Raw genomic sequence first — 15,236 nt, forward strand, 5'->3', positions numbered from 1 at the left:
TCTCAAGGAGACACTGCGTCAAGAACTAACGTATTTATTAGGACAGAACCACGAAGAAATAACATCGTCCAACGCCGAACTAAAACAATGTTTTGCGACATGCAGCGATACAGTTAAAACCTGTTTGAGAAGTCTAAAGAGTTTAGAACAAAAACTGAACGATGAATTGGGCGGAACTCGAGCCGACTTGTCGCAGACTACAGCTAGCATTGAACAAGTGAGGACTGAATTGAAGGAAAGCGCTCAAAAAACATTGAAACACGTGACCAGTGTGCGTAGAGAGAGTGCACTACAAGTGACGCACTGCGAGTTTTTTGTAAAAGGAGTGGAATCGCTTAAAGAAGAGGCGAGGAACAACCGCAGGGCTGAGTATGACAGCGAGAAGGTGTACCTGTGCGGCTACTGCATGTCTCCTGGAGTCTGGTTCTGGAGATGCTCGGCATCTGTAATGCTGAAAGTGAAGTACACCTTGCACAAGGGCGACATGGACGACGATGTCCAGTGGCCATTCCAGCACAAGATCAGGATGAGCATAATTGATCCGAGAGGAAGGGAAAAGTGTGTGCTGGAATTTGGACCATATCCCAACCACGAAGGTAATCAAGAGCCAACCACATCAAATTATGCCTTTTTGGACTGGGGTGCATCTTTCGTCCTCGCAGATCTTATCCGCGACGGGTACGTAGATAATGACCAGCTTCGGATAAAGTGGGAGCTGCTGCCTTGAATGAGACTTAAGCGCGGACACGGGCCACCGCTTAGAATTTCCTGTCTGTGAACATCCATGTACGCTTCATTTCTCTACGTTCAGCAGAATTTCATCTCTAAACAATCTTGTTAAGGTTTCTCAACAGCGTCGATTAACAGCGGAGCACGAAAATAGCCTCTAATTTTGATTTATTTATGACCATCAGATGTCTCCCAGCGTAGTATGTGAAAAAAAGACGAGTAAATAAACAAATGCTATGTTCCCTCCCGCAAAGAATGTTGTCTTTTTTCTGAAACACTTTAGTAAAACGTCTGTACCCGCTTATTGGATCTGTTTCTGATTTTTCTGTTCCTTTTTTGTCCCCCCCCCCCCCCCCCCCCGCCCAAAAAGAAAGAACCTGCAACCTTAATGTGCGGTTTAAGTCCAATATCCAATTTTAATTCCATTTTCAGCCATTACGGTTGCGACATTACGATAATCTCAACATCATCTATTTGCACAATAGCACAACGCGTATTTCTTACATTCTAAAAGACTCCACAGTTTCGTAATAGCAAACATAGAAGCAGAGAACTTGTTTAAAATCGAGAGCATTGGTATCTAATGTCGGAACGAATTGTCCGGCGTCGACATCAGCAACCGTGGCAGGTGGCAGTTAAATAATGACACCTGTGGCAGCACCTGCCATCGCACGGATGAGGCGCATCGCGTAACCACTGCGTTAGGAGGAGTATCAATAGTCCCATAGGTACATGAATGCACTGTACAGGATGATCAATTACGCGCATGCGACCATTAACGCTAACGCGTTATGCCTTTAGAGCGCTTTTTTTTGCCATAGTATTCTCAGCGGCGTAGTACATAACAATACACCTTAGGGGTGTGAACTAGCAGGCTGGTGAACAATATCGAATACTTAGTGTGTTAATTATTACTCTTAGGCTCCATTAAGTTGCGCCAAAGAGGAACCTTCACTTTCCGAGCATTCTTGAAAGCTGAATTATTTTCCTGTGCACTCGACTTCCCTAATTTAAATCAGATTAAACGTCCCGGCTTCAGTTTTTCTTTTTAACTTAACGCTGAAGGTAGGAGAAGTCAACCAAATGGTGGGGTGTCTTTCAGCCAATCCCATGGCCGCTTGCAGCTCTGCCATCGGCGGAGTAAGCGAAGCCGCTACTGGACTGGCTGAAAGGCACTCCACGCGTTGGTTGACTTCTAGCTTCAGCGTTGAGTTTTAAAATAAATTTGGAGCCGGGACGCTCATTTCAATTAAAATTGAAGAAATCGGCCCCACTGGAAATTAATACGCACTTTATAAGATTGCTCGGACGGTTTATGTCGAGTTCCCGCGTTAAAAAGACGAGTTCAGATTCCTCTTTAGTGGGCCTTTAATTATTGACAGGCATGTAGCCCAGCGCAACTAATATCTATAACTGTTTTGAAGATTTTGAAAATGCGGTTTCCGGCGTCACTGTGGCCGAAGCAAATTTTTGCTATTTGAATGAGTTACGCGCACTGGAGAGGTTGCTTTGCCTGCAAGCTTCTCGGAAGCGCGTGTATTTTGGCGCGATGTGGCCAAAGTTTGTTGGGCAACAGAGCCGATCGAGGGCCGCCGCGTTTTCGAAAGTCTAAAAACTGACTTGGATATTAGTTATGATCGGCTTCCGGGCTCACAATAATTAATGAGCGTAATAGGAATAGTTAAAAAGCTAACTATTCAATATTAGTTAAACAGCCTGCTACTTAGCACATCCAAACTGTACTCTGATGCTCTGCTTACATTGCTATGCCGCACAAAGCGCTCTTCCAACTGAGAAAGCCTATTTATAAAATTTGTGGAAAGTCTTAGCCAGAACACGCTGTATACGTTGCATCTTCGAGCATTTCCTCGCCATGCGTATAAACACAGCAACATTGCTTTCTTCCCCCAGATATCACTCTTTGCACGAGCGCCGGATGGTAGGCTTCCCCGCAGCGTAGCTTTTCTCTAAACGAACGCCCATGCGGCCCACAGCGCGCAATCGGACATCGCGTACATCTCCCATGCTTGCCTGGACGAGTGTGCTGCAGTCTCAGCGTGCAATGTCGACTTTGGCTTCGTGTTGCGGTCCGCGAAGTCATGCCGGTCTTTTTTTTTTCCACGCTTTATAAGGGGACTGTTCCTATAGGCGGCGCCTTTCGTGGTTTATTTCTGACCTCTGATTTTCGCTGATAAAAGTAGAGCTTCGTGCCCCCTTCCTTCTCTCTCTCCCAAGCGAGTCATTTTTCGAAGGCCATGAAGCTGAAGCAAAAGTTCCTCGTCTTTGTCACCGTCGGAGAGCTGCCTCACACGCATCCGGTCGCCACCTTCTGTGCCAACGCGGACTGCGTGCCTCCTAATGTCAGCAGGCAGTGAGGCGTCTTTTAGCTGGAGTTGAAAAAGCGCACGTAACAGCAACAATGCAAACAGCAACAATTTAGTGGCACAAATTTTTTTCTTCCCATAGAATATTTACCGTGCACAACGAGCCAACTTTGCCCATGCAAACTCCGCGCTGAATCGCGTATATAATGGAAAAAGTAAATTGTCGTTACACTTTTTATCACAATGTCAACCTAACCTCCCTCTTTGCAGAAATTAAATAGACGACAGAAAGCCACTTTATTTGCTGAAAGGTCTCTAGAACGCATTTACAAGTTATTATGAAAACATCTTCATCTCTCTGTTATTGTATCTCTTCTTTTGTATAGTACGATACAAGCTATAAAAATGTGTAGTAATGCACTACCTCGCCTCCACGCAGGTTTAGCAACAGAAGCGCTTCAGCATTCAGCCCGAACATGGCGCCACTGCGGGTGGGCCTCTTGTACGAGTTGTACGGGCACAGCTACAAGCATTCTAGTGTTGCAACCTGACAGTGTTATGATGAACAAGAATAACTGGCTGTTTTCCTTTAGTATACAGTGAACGACTCAAAGCACGGCATATCACACAGAGTGCTTGCACAAAACTCTGATAACGAGCAGTTCGGCGCAATAAGGTATAAAAAACTTAAGCTTAAGTCTCGAATCTGTTGTAAGCCACCACCCTAGCCACGAACTTCCGCCACCGCTTTCCTGAATATCCGTTTCGTACTCACGGTCCCTCTCATGGCTCCTGGCATGAATCACGGGTGTACTGAAACGCAGGCAATACGTCACAACTTTCCCCTATTCGCACAGACTGCAGCTTAGAGGCAGACATCGATCTCCGTCCCAGGCTGGCTGGCGGCCTTTGACGGAGCATCTCTGTCCATTTACATATGCACGCGAAAGGAAAAGCTATCAGCCAGCCTACACCGGATCTGGAGGAGCTCGCCTCATTGACGAGGACAAAGCTGGCGCCACCTATAAAAGGCCCCACTTCGGTAGGCAAACATAAATGTTGCGGAAACAAACGTCATAATGCATCCACCGCGGTGGTTCAGTAGTTATGGCGCTCAGCTGAGGACCCGAAAGACGCGGGTTCGATACCGGCCGCGGTGCTCGCTTCTCGATGGCGGAGAAGTGCTATTGGACCGTACATTGCGATGTCAGAGCACGTTAAAAAAAAACCCTGAGGTGGTCAAAATTTTCCGACGGCCTTCATTAAGGCGTTTCCTCATTGGTACATTAAACATCTCTTAATCTAAACATAAATGTTACAATCCGTAATATATTAAAACGTGCGAATCAGACACATCGTTTCTTTTTTTTTTTGTTCAACATGATCACACTCCTCTCCTCCAGCCCCATTTCCCAGGGAACGCCGGTAGGGCCGTTTTGCCGCCTATTTTCGCACCTTTGAGAGTTTATGAAAGTTTATCTGCCAGACTCTTTTACCAATCACGGCGGCGTTCCTTTAAATGTGAGCGGCTTATTAATTTAGACCCGTGCCACTTCACACCTCCGCTTCACATGGGACGAGAGACACCTCATGCGGTCCCGACTGTCGCCTTGACAGCGTCCGCGAACAAGATAAGACCGCGCTTCCAAGAAGCTCAAAAAACCCTAGAGCGGCCGGTGCATCGGACGTACTGTGTGAGCAATGCCTCCCGCAAGCCGGCAGTACACGCTGGTCGGGTTCTCCCCGGAGGTCGACTGGAGGCCCCTGGATTTGGACAAGCCTATTCCAGCGAATCGAATATGCAGCGGCTGCGGGCTATAGTGCGCAAGAGGACCGCGTTGCTGCCCTGCATGCACGTGCTGTGCGAGTGCTGCTACGAACAGTGCGGCCAGGACGGCTTCAACGAGTGTCCGCTGGACGGCAACCATAACGAGATGCATGACGTCACCGTCATGGTCTTCTCTGATGATCTGCTACGAAGAGAGGAAAGGAAGAATGCAAAGGAATAAAACTGCTTGCGATTTTTGTGTTGTTTTTTTCTTTTTGCTTGCGTCTTGCTGCTTGTCGCGCAAAGAGTTTAAAGCACGTCTGCACAATTCGCATCCAGCGCAGATAAGTACGCAAGCGGAATTCAAAGAAACAGCGCAGTAAAATATCGCTAACCTTCCGGAGTCCCTTTATCGAACAGAGTAAAGAATTGTCGGCCATCCCCTAAAGAATTTGAATTCCAGGCATCTTACGCAGTATCTTGGGTTGAAAAATGCAAATGTCGCACTGCTAACTACGGGGCCGTGTGGAGCCGCTCATCAAAATATGTTTCCACTTGCAAGCCCTGATATGGTGAGAGGAAATTTCTCCTCCCTCTCCAGTGCTTTTCAGCACAGAGGTGCTATGCGCTGAACATTGGTAAACGCCGAAGGAAAGCCGCTGACCCTGAAACTTTACTCATAAACTGCGGGCATTTCGATTAACATTGAATAACAGCAATATGGCTTTGGCAGACGCCGTGCCAAGAAGGTTGACCTAAGGCATGCTGCCAATGTGTTTCAAGAAGCGGACTAATACATTATTCAAATACCTCGAAGCTAAAACCTCAGCTTATGTATTGTTTTTACTCAGGCAGGAGACACATACGCGCATATCAAGATTGCAGACAAACATACTTTTTAGAGATTTCCCATTCGTCGCACAGAAAAAGGCTTAACAGAATTTGTGTTACGTCGCCATAATTCGGCCGTAGTCTGGTAACCAGATTCTGAACTTCAGTTATCTCGCACAGCTGGCTACGTTTAGTCTCTCCTTGCTTATCGTGTGATTAAATATACGGCTGAGACACTTCGGTTCAACCACGCGTGGTCCACATCCAGCTGTTTCTACGTTCGCCATATGTACATAGCCGCAAATATTCTTTTTCTTGCACTGATCAAGGCTGTCTCAGATTAACAGTTCACACGCCGTTCCATCGTCGTTGTCTGAAGCCCCAACTGTGTCCTGCCGCGCCACATTACGCCCCACCATCCGGTGCTGCAGCGTCACCGACGCAACACGTGCAGACCGTCGTATTCTTCAACGAACAAAAGAGAGTACTTTTTCCACCTGTTGCAGTGCTGCTTGGGGATAAGTTAGGCTCATTTTTCAAACACGGGGTTCTATTTTTCAGTGGCATACCCACCCTTTCAAAGATGGATGAATTCTTAGGGAGAAAATTCTATAAATTTACAGGCTTGAATATTTTTATTCATGATTTTCATGCAACATACTGAGCAAAGCTCACGATAAACGCGATATGCACAAGAATTATAAAGTTGAGTATTTTCAGAAGTATCTATCATGTTTAGCGTTTTATTTCTCAACAATAAATTCAAAGAAAGAGAAAGGAAAATTTCCCGTCTTTCTAAAAGGGCCACAATCGATCCGGTGTAACCGACATTTCAGATTCACTTACCCTAGCGAACGTCAAAGCAAGTCACTCGCAAACATAGCCACAACACGTCTGCAAGTAACGTCTTTTGTCCCCTCGTAGGTCAACTACTGGAAAGAAAGCTAGTGGGTGTCAGTATGTGACTGCTGCTTCAGGGATCACCCAGCATTTTTTAAGGGAATGTGAACGCCACTCCGTCCGTTGTCCCAAGTGTTCGACCACCGTTCTTTGCAGAGATGTGCGCACGCATCTCCCGTCGGCCTCTTGCAACACTTCGACACCTCTCCCACCTGAAACCAAACTTCCGGCGTGTCATGTGGACGGGCCAGCATCTTTGTCTTCTTTCAAAAGAGCCTTTGAAAGGCAGGCGGGGGAAATCACAGCATATCTGAGGCCAATTGCTATTTATATTAAGAAATATGAGGACCGATTAAGGGAAATATCTCATGGCGTAAACACACTGAAGGAAACATTACACCCAGAACGAATATATTCAACAAGACAGAACCGTGAATTAATGGCGCCGTTTAACGCTGAACTCAAGCAATGTGTTTCGACGTCAGGGGTTCAGTTAACTTTTCTTTGAGGTCTGTGTAAAAAAATGCTGTGCGTTAAACTCAGCGGAAATTGAGACAACTTGTCGCAGATTGCAGCTAACATTGAAGAATAGAAGGCTAAATTTAAGGAGAAGGATAAAAAGAAAACTTTGGAACCGGTCTCCAATCTGAGTCGACATAGTGCAGTGCTAGTGGCTCAGACCAAGTTTTTCGTAAGAGGCGTGCCATCTCTTCAAGACCGAGTGGCGAAGGTTGGCTGGACTGTGTATGACAGCCAGAAGGTATAAGCTCGCGGCTCCTGCAAGTCTCCAGGAGTGGGGATCAAGAGGCCCTGTGGAATAGAGAGTCTGGACTTCAAGTAAACCCTCCACATGGGCGACATGGACGACGTTGTTCACAGGTCATTTGTGCACAAGATCAGGATGAGCGTAATTCATCCGAGAGGAAGAGCAAAGGAATTCCTGGTAGTTAAACCAGATCGATATGGCCTGGAGAATCAAAAGACAAAGACATCAAGCAGCAGGAGTGGTTTTTTATTTCTAGTCGTTGCCTCACACATCTCATCTGGGACGGCTACGTTTATAATAACCGGATTCGGATAATAACCGGCTTCCCATTCGCCTGGTAACACAGGTGTGCCCGTTGTACCATGTAGTTTGTTACGTATCAACTTCTACGAAAGCTTCGCAGTCAGTTTTTTTTTTTTAAGCTATCCTGGCGGTGTGTCATATGAAGTGAACGACGGTGTATTTCTCGACGCGTGGCATTTCGCTGCCCCGTTAAACTTGCGACGAGAGTCAGCCCATGCAGTCGCGATTGTCGCCTTGGCGACCGCCGGAAAGAAGATAAGACCGCGCTCTGAAGGGGGCGGAAAAAGCAGTTGCTGATACGACCGGCGCAGCGAACGGACGCATTGCAAGCTATGGCTCCTGCAAGCCCGCAGTTTACGCTGGTCGGGTTCTCCCCGGAGCTTGACTGGAGGCCCCTGACCTTCCTGAAGCCTATTCCAGCCATCCGGGTGTGCAGCGCCTGCGGACTAGTGCGCAAGAAGACCGCAATCCTCCCCTGCATGCATGTGTTGTGCTGGTGTTGCTACGAGCAGTGCGCCCAGGACGGCGCACATGAGTGTCCGCTCGACGGAAGCGGGTACCAGGAGGATGACGTCATCCTGTCTGACTTCCCCGCTGACGATCTGCTGAGAAGAGAGGTAAGCGAGAATGTAAAACACAGAGCTGCGTGGTCTTTTTTGGGTTTCTCTTCGCTTGCACATTGCTATTCGCCGCGCAGAGTGTTTCCTGCACAAGAACACTTTTCACATCCATCGCTCGACAGAGCAATAGTGGAATACAAAGAAATAGCCCTGTAAATATTCTTTTTGTTGTCGAGCTCGTTCATCAGCAATGTTAGGCTGGTTACGAATAGTATCCATAAAATAATGAGGCTGCCACACCTCAAAAACTCAAAATCCTTCTTATGTAGTATCTAAGCTGTAAAAATATATATCAGCCACTATACTATTTTCAGGGCCGTGCACATCCACTATGAGAAATATGCTGCACTTAAAAGCCTTGATTTAGTGAGAGGAACACTTCTACTCAGTCTTCAGAGGTTTCGAGTGCTGGAGATAGTATTCGTGGTAGCTTGGTGAGCTCTGAAAGGTGCCCAGTGGTATTGAACTTTATGTCGTAAACTGCGTGCATCTCGGTAATCATTGAAGCGTTTTTAGCTGAGGATGTGGATCGAATATTTGCCTGAGAGATGGAGGTAGTGTGCTTCAATTTGCAATTGGGATGTCTGCATGCTAAAGCTCGGTTTAACTGCGGTGTCTCCTCAGGCAAGACATAACATACCGAGCTCTCATAGAAAAATATGACTTTACGAATTTACGTCTCCGCGGAGAGAAAAAAGGGGTGATAGATTTTGCATTACTTTATCATGTTTTCAAAGTAATCAGGTAATCGAATGCGGAGCCTAATAGTTGCCTCGCATAGCCAGCTTGATTTAGTGCTTTCACGCTTAGCATTAAATGTAGGGCAGAGCCTTGCGTTTAAGTCGCGTGCGGCCGACGTCTTCCTGTTTCTTCCTACGCCCTATGTAAAAGCAGCGTATATTGCTTTTCTTCTACTAAAAAAGCCTTTCTTAGATCAGAATTTCTCAAGCCATTCTGAATCGGCTGTCGAAAGCTGCCGCATTGAAGTTGTCTTGGAACTCCTTGATATACCCTCGAATGCTGTTCTGCACTGACGCCAAAGTTATCAGTAGCAGGCCGTCGTATTTTTCGGTGAACAAAAGAGTGTGATATTTCACCTGTTGCTGGGCTGCTCGGTGATAAGCTACGCGCCTTTCTCGAACAGTGTGTATTAGTTCACATAAACATATTAATCCTTTCAAACACGTGTAACTACTGATGAGGCAAACAATTTTCAATCGGTTTGACGCCAATACCTTTGGGCAGGATTTTCGTACGACATGCTGATCAAAGAGCACAAAACACGTCCGGCATACACAGCAAATTGAAAACGTGATTCTCTTGATAAATGTTTGTCACGAGTAGCGTTTAATTTCTCAAAATCAGTTCAAGGAAGAAGAAAAACGTATTCTGCAGCCGCAGAGCTCCACAAACGAGCGGTTATTTCTGATACATTTACTCTAAGTAAGGCCAGAATTACGTCCCTCGCCGCAGAGTCAAAAGAACTGTCCAAGTTACATTCTTTTGTTTGTGCCCCTGCAGGTAAAGTGCTGGAATGAAGGCAGTGGCTGCCAGTACACGACGGCTGCTTCACGGATCTCCCAGCATTTCCTTCTGGAATGTGAACACCACTCCGTCCGTTGTCCCAAGTGCTCGGCCACCGTTCTTTGCAGAGACGTGTGCAAGCATCTCCGGTCGGCCTCTTGCAACACTTCGACGCCTGTCGCATCCGAAAGCCAAGTTCCGGTGTCTCAAGTAAATGAAGCAGCATCGCTGACTTCCTTCAAAGAAGCTTTAGAAAGGCAAGCGGGTGAAATCACAGCATATCTGAGGCCAATGGCGGTTGATATGAGCACCCATGGGGACCGATTAAGCGAAATCTCTCATGGGATAAACACACTCAAGGAGACACTGCGTCAAGAACTAACGTCTTTATTAGGACAGAACCACGAAGAAATAACATCGTCCAACGCCGAACTAAAACAATGTTTTGCGACATGCAGCGATGCAGTTAAAACCTGTTTGAGAAGTCTAAAGAGTTTAGAAAAAAAACTGAACGATGAATTGGGCGGAACTCGAGCTGACTTCTCGCAGATTGCAGCTAGCATTGAACAAGTCAAGGCTGGATTGAAGGAAAGCGCTCAAAAAACATTGCAACACGTGACCAGTGTGCGTAGAGAGAGTGCACTACAAGTGACGCACAGCGAGTTTTTGATTAGAGGTGTGGAGTCGCTTACAGAGGAGGCGATGAAGAAAGGCAGGGCTTATTATGACAGCGAGGAGGTGTACCTGTGCGGCTACTGCATGTCTCCTGGAGTCTTGTTCTGGAGATGCTCGGCATCTGTAATGCTGTTTGCGATGTACACCCTGCACAAGGGCGGCATGGACGACTATGTCCAGTGGCCATTCCAGCACAAGATCAGGATGAGCGCAATTCATCCGAGAGGAAGGGAAAAGTGTGTGCTGGGAGATGGATCATATCCCGACCACCCAGGTAATCAAAAGCCAACCACATCAAATGTTGCCGTTTCGGACTGCGGTGCATATTTCAACCTCGAAGATCTCATCCGCGACGGGTACGTAGATAATGACCAGCTTCGGATAAAGTGGGAGCTGCTGCCTTGAATGAGACTTAAGCGCGGACACGGGCCACCGCTTAGAATTTCCTGTCCGTGAACATCCATGTACGCTTCATTTCTTTACGTTCAGTAGAATTTCATCTCTAAACAATCTTGTTAAGGTTTCTCAACAGCGTCCATTAACAGCGGAGCACGAAAATAGCCTCTAATTTTGATTGATTTATGACCATCAGATGTCTCCCAGCGTAGTATGTGAAATAAAGAAGAGTAAATAAACAAATGCTGTTTTCCCTCCCGCAAAGAATGTTGCCTTTTTTCTGAAACACTTTGGTAAAACGTCAGTACCCGCTTATTGGATCTGTTTCTGATTTTTTTTTCCTCCCCCCCCCCCCTCCGCCCAAGAAGAAAGAACCTGCAACCTTGATGTGCTGTTTAAGTCCCATGTCCAATTTTAATTCCATTTTCAAACATTACGGTTGCGACATTGCAATAATCTTATCATCACCTAGTTGGACAATAGCACAACGCGTATTTCTTACATTCTAAGACTCTACAGTTTCGTAATAGCAAAAATAAAAGCAAAGAACGTGTTTTAAATCGAGAGCATTGGTATCTCATGTCGGAACGAATTGTCCGGCGTCGACATCAGCGACCGTGGCAGGTGGCTTTTAAATTAATGACACCTGTGGCAGCACCTGCCATCGTACGGAAGGGGCGCATCGCGTAACCACTGCGTCAGGAGGGGTATCTGGAGTCCCATAGGTACATGAATGCACTGTAGTGAATCAGTTACGCGCATACGAGAATTAACCCATTAACGCTGTCGCATTATGCCTTTAGAGCGCTTTTTTTCGGCATAGTATTTTGTGCAGCGTAGTACATCACAATACACTTTAGAGGTGGTAACTAGCAGGCTGGTGAACTAATATCGAATACTTATCGTGATAACTATTACTCTTAGGCTCCATTAAGTTGCACCAAAGAGGAACCTTCACTTTACGAGCATTCTTGAAAACTGAATTATTTTCCTGTGCGCTCGACTTGCCTAATTTAAATCGGATTAAACGTCCTGGCTCCAGCCTTTTTTTTTTAATCCTTACTCTGAAGGTAGGAAGAGTCAACCAAATGGTGGGGTGCCTTTCAGCCAATCCCATGGCGGCTTGCAGCTGCGCCATCGCTGGAGTAAGCGAAGCTGCCACTGGACTGACTGAAAGGCACTCCACGCGTTCGGTGATACCTCCTACCTTCAGCATTGAGTTTTTAAAAAATAAATATGGGAGCTGGGGCGCTTAATTCAAACTAAAGAAATTAACCGCACTGGAAATTAAGACGCACTTTTTAAGAATGCTCGGAGGGTTTAGATCGAGTTTCCACGTTAAAAAGACACGTTCAGATTCCTCTTTAGGGGACCTTTAATTAATGAGAGGCATGTAGCCCACAGTAACTAATATTCATAACAGTTTTTAAAATTTTGAAAACACGGTTACCCTCGACACTGTGGCCGAAGCAATTTTTTGCTATTTGGACGAGTTACGTGCACTGGAGTGGTTGCTTTGCCTGCAAGCTTAGCCAAAGCGCGTGTATTTTGGTGCGATGGGGCCAAAATTTGTTGGGACCGCGTTTTCGAAATTCTAAAAACTGACATGGATATTAGTTATGATGGGATACAGGCCTCTTAAGAATTAAGGAGCGTAATAGTAATATTTAAAAAGCTAACAATTCAATATTACGTTACCAGCCTGCCAGTTATCACGTGAAAGCTGTACTCTGATGGGCTACACCGCCGACATTGCTATGCTGCACATAGCATTGTTCTATAACTCAAAAAGCCTCTTTTTAGAAGTTGTGTAAAATCATAGGTGGTACGAAATCAGGATGGTACGAAGCCAACATTTCCGAAGCCAACATTACGAAGCCAACCATTCCGAACCTCCGTGCTAAATCCCGTATAGAATACAACAAGTAGAGTGTCTTTGCACTTTCTATCGCAACATCAACCTAACCTACCACTTTGAAAAAGTTAAATAGACGACAGAAAGACACCTTATTTGCTGAAATATTTTTACACCTCTTTTACAAGTTAGTATGAAAATATCTTCTTCCTATCTCTGTTACCATATCGCGTTTTTATATCGTACGCTACCAGCTATAAAAATGTCTAGGAACACGCTATCTTGCTTCTACGCACGTTGAGGAACAGAAGGGCTTCAGCATTCAACCCGAAAATGGCGGCGTTGTGGGCGGGCCTCTTGTACGCGCATAGTTGCAGGCCTTGTGATTGGCCTTTGCCTCTCGACTGTACGGACGCTAACAAAGCGACATAAATAAAGTGGTCCCACTTCGCATAGAGTATGCCCAATTAGCCGGAATGTATTCGATCTTATGCCAGGCAGTAGCTGTGATGCAATGCGAGACCCCATGGCTGTTTCAGTTTGCCAGTCGTGTCGACGAATAACGTCTTAATTCGAATAAAAGCAGTGGTGTAATAATTTTTCAACGCGAAATGTGTAACGTGTTGCGTTGCTCAAGATATGTTAGTTCATTGCTCTAATACTAGACCACAGCAAAGTGAACTGCTGAAGACACCGAACAGCACTGTGAAATTAACCCACTCCTTAACAGCCGTGCCACGCACGAAACAGAAATGCTACTGCTTTAGCTGTGGGCGCCATTTTTGTTTTCTTTTCTTTTTTCTTTTTAAAAATGATATCACAAGTACGGCTTGGTACGACCTGTGGTAAGGAGGCTTGCTGCAGTTCTTTCCCTGATAATCAGGGAAACAAGCTTTGGGGAGTGTGCCTTTCGCTGTAAACTTATCGCAGACTAATCGAAAAGCATGCTGTGCCGTGTTGATAGCTGGCCTGTCGTTTTGTCTACATATTTTAGATTTGACGGACGCTGGCTGCCGGCGCATGAGAAAGAGTGCCTGCATGCGATTGCCCATAATGGAGAAATCATCTCCTTCGGTCACTGTCTCTTCCTCAGTAGGCGTCAGGGTTTTTTCCGCGCCACTGTATCAAGTGACCGCTATAGGAAGGACGGGAGGTGCCTCTTGACAGTGTTGCCACCAGCGCTTGGACTTGCTTTACATTGGCGCAACCTGACAGTGTTGTGATCACCGAGAATAACTGGCTGTTCCCCTGCCGTATAAAGTGAGCGACACTAAAATGCTGGCATATCACGTACAGGGCTGACCCAAATGTCTGATAACGTACAGTTCGGTGCAATAAAATATAGCAAGACTTAAGCTTAAGCCTCGAGTCTGTTGTAAGTTGCCGCCCTAGCCACGAACTTCCGTTAGCACTTCCGTTAATGTCTGCTTCGATCTTATACGGCCCCTCTCATGGCTCCTGGCATGCATTACGGGTGCACTGTAATGCAGGCCATACGTCACAACGTTCCCTTATTCGCACCGACTGCAGCATAGAGGTAGGCATCCACCTCCGATCCCGGCTGGCTGGCGGCCTTTGACAGAACATCTGTTTCTATTTACATCTCCATGCAAATGGAGAGACTATCGGCCAGTCTACACCGGTTCGGGAGGAGCTAGTTCATTGACCAAGAAAAAACTGGTGCCATCCACAAAAGGCTTCACTTCGGTAGGCAAATTTATCTAGATTGCGGGAACAAATGCCACAACCCAGCCACCGCAGTGGTTCAGTGGTTACGGAGCTCAGCTGAAGACCCGAAGGACGCGGGTTAGATACCGGCCGCGGTGCTCGCGTCTCGATGGCCACGCGAAATTCTAAAGGACCGTCTATTTAGTAGTGCGATGTCAGTGCACGCTAAAAAAAAGTCAAGGTGGTCGAAATTATCCGAAGGCCTTCGTTAAGGCGTTTCCTCCTAGCCTGAGTCGCTTTGGGACATTAAACATCTCTAAGACTAAACATAACTGTCACAATCCGTAATACAGTAAACCGTGCGCGTCATAAGCAGGGCTTTTTATTTTCTGTTCAAAATGGTCACCTCCCCCTCCTGCTGCCCCTTTTCCCAGGGAGCACCGGTAAGGCCGTTTTGCGGCCTTTTTCGGAACTGTGGACGTTGATGAAATTTAATCTGTCAGTCTCGATCTTTTACCAATCATGACGGCGTTACGTTAAATTTGAACGGGCGTTATAACGCCCGTTCAAACAGTAATCCGATGTTATAACATCGGATTACTGTCGTTCAATCACGTACTGTTGCCGTAGTCGAGAGGCTCCTCGGGCCAACGCTGCTTCTTGGACTCGCCGGAGGTGGTGTGGCCGGTAAATGTAGAGTGCAAAGCTACTCGGCTCGGCGTCATCAGATGGCAAGCCGTCCTCCGACGTCCCCTTTCAAACCGAGAGAGAGGGGGGGGGTATAAACGGGCCGCGAGGCTGCCCATTGAGTGTGCCGCTACTTGGTGATGCGATACTACTTTGACATCAGTCTCGTCTGTCTCAGACTGTATGGCGG

The 15,236-nt window shown here is 46.5% G+C and overlaps 4 protein-coding genes across 6 annotated transcripts in view; all 4 read left to right on the forward strand.

Moving 5' to 3' along the window:
* Positions 1-15,236, forward strand: part of LOC144104382 (TNF receptor-associated factor 6-like) — a 375,592-nt gene that overhangs the window by 63,631 nt on the left and 296,725 nt on the right. The gene's annotated exons all lie outside the window — the stretch shown is intronic.
* Positions 1-15,236, forward strand: part of LOC144104385 (TNF receptor-associated factor 3-like) — a 182,492-nt gene that overhangs the window by 45,605 nt on the left and 121,651 nt on the right. The gene's annotated exons all lie outside the window — the stretch shown is intronic.
* The window catches only part of LOC144104396 (RING finger protein 151-like), a 68,315-nt gene that overhangs the window by 6,289 nt on the left and 46,790 nt on the right, over positions 1-15,236 (forward strand). The gene's annotated exons all lie outside the window — the stretch shown is intronic.
* Positions 7,805-11,140, forward strand: LOC144104389 (TNF receptor-associated factor 3-like). Its single transcript, XM_077637366.1, has 2 exons — positions 7,805-8,238; positions 9,763-11,140. Exons 1-2 carry the CDS (start codon positions 7,954-7,956, stop codon positions 10,843-10,845), a joined length of 1,368 nt encoding a protein of 455 aa, XP_077493492.1. The 5' UTR covers positions 7,805-7,953; the 3' UTR covers positions 10,846-11,140.

The sequence above is a fragment of the Amblyomma americanum genome, chromosome 9, assembly GCF_052857255.1.
Source record: "Amblyomma americanum isolate KBUSLIRL-KWMA chromosome 9, ASM5285725v1, whole genome shotgun sequence".
NCBI lineage: Eukaryota > Metazoa > Arthropoda > Arachnida > Ixodida > Ixodidae > Amblyomma > Amblyomma americanum.

Excerpts from the sequence above, each read along its gene's own strand:
- LOC144104389 (XM_077637366.1), top strand. The coding sequence starts at position 7,954 with ATGGCTCCTGCAAGCCCGCAGTTTACGCTGGTCGGGTTCTCCCCGGAG. Across the intron at positions 8,239-9,762 it reads ACGATCTGCTGAGAAGAGAG|GTAAAGTGCTGGAATGAAGG; the intron begins GTAAGCGAGAAT and ends GTGCCCCTGCAG.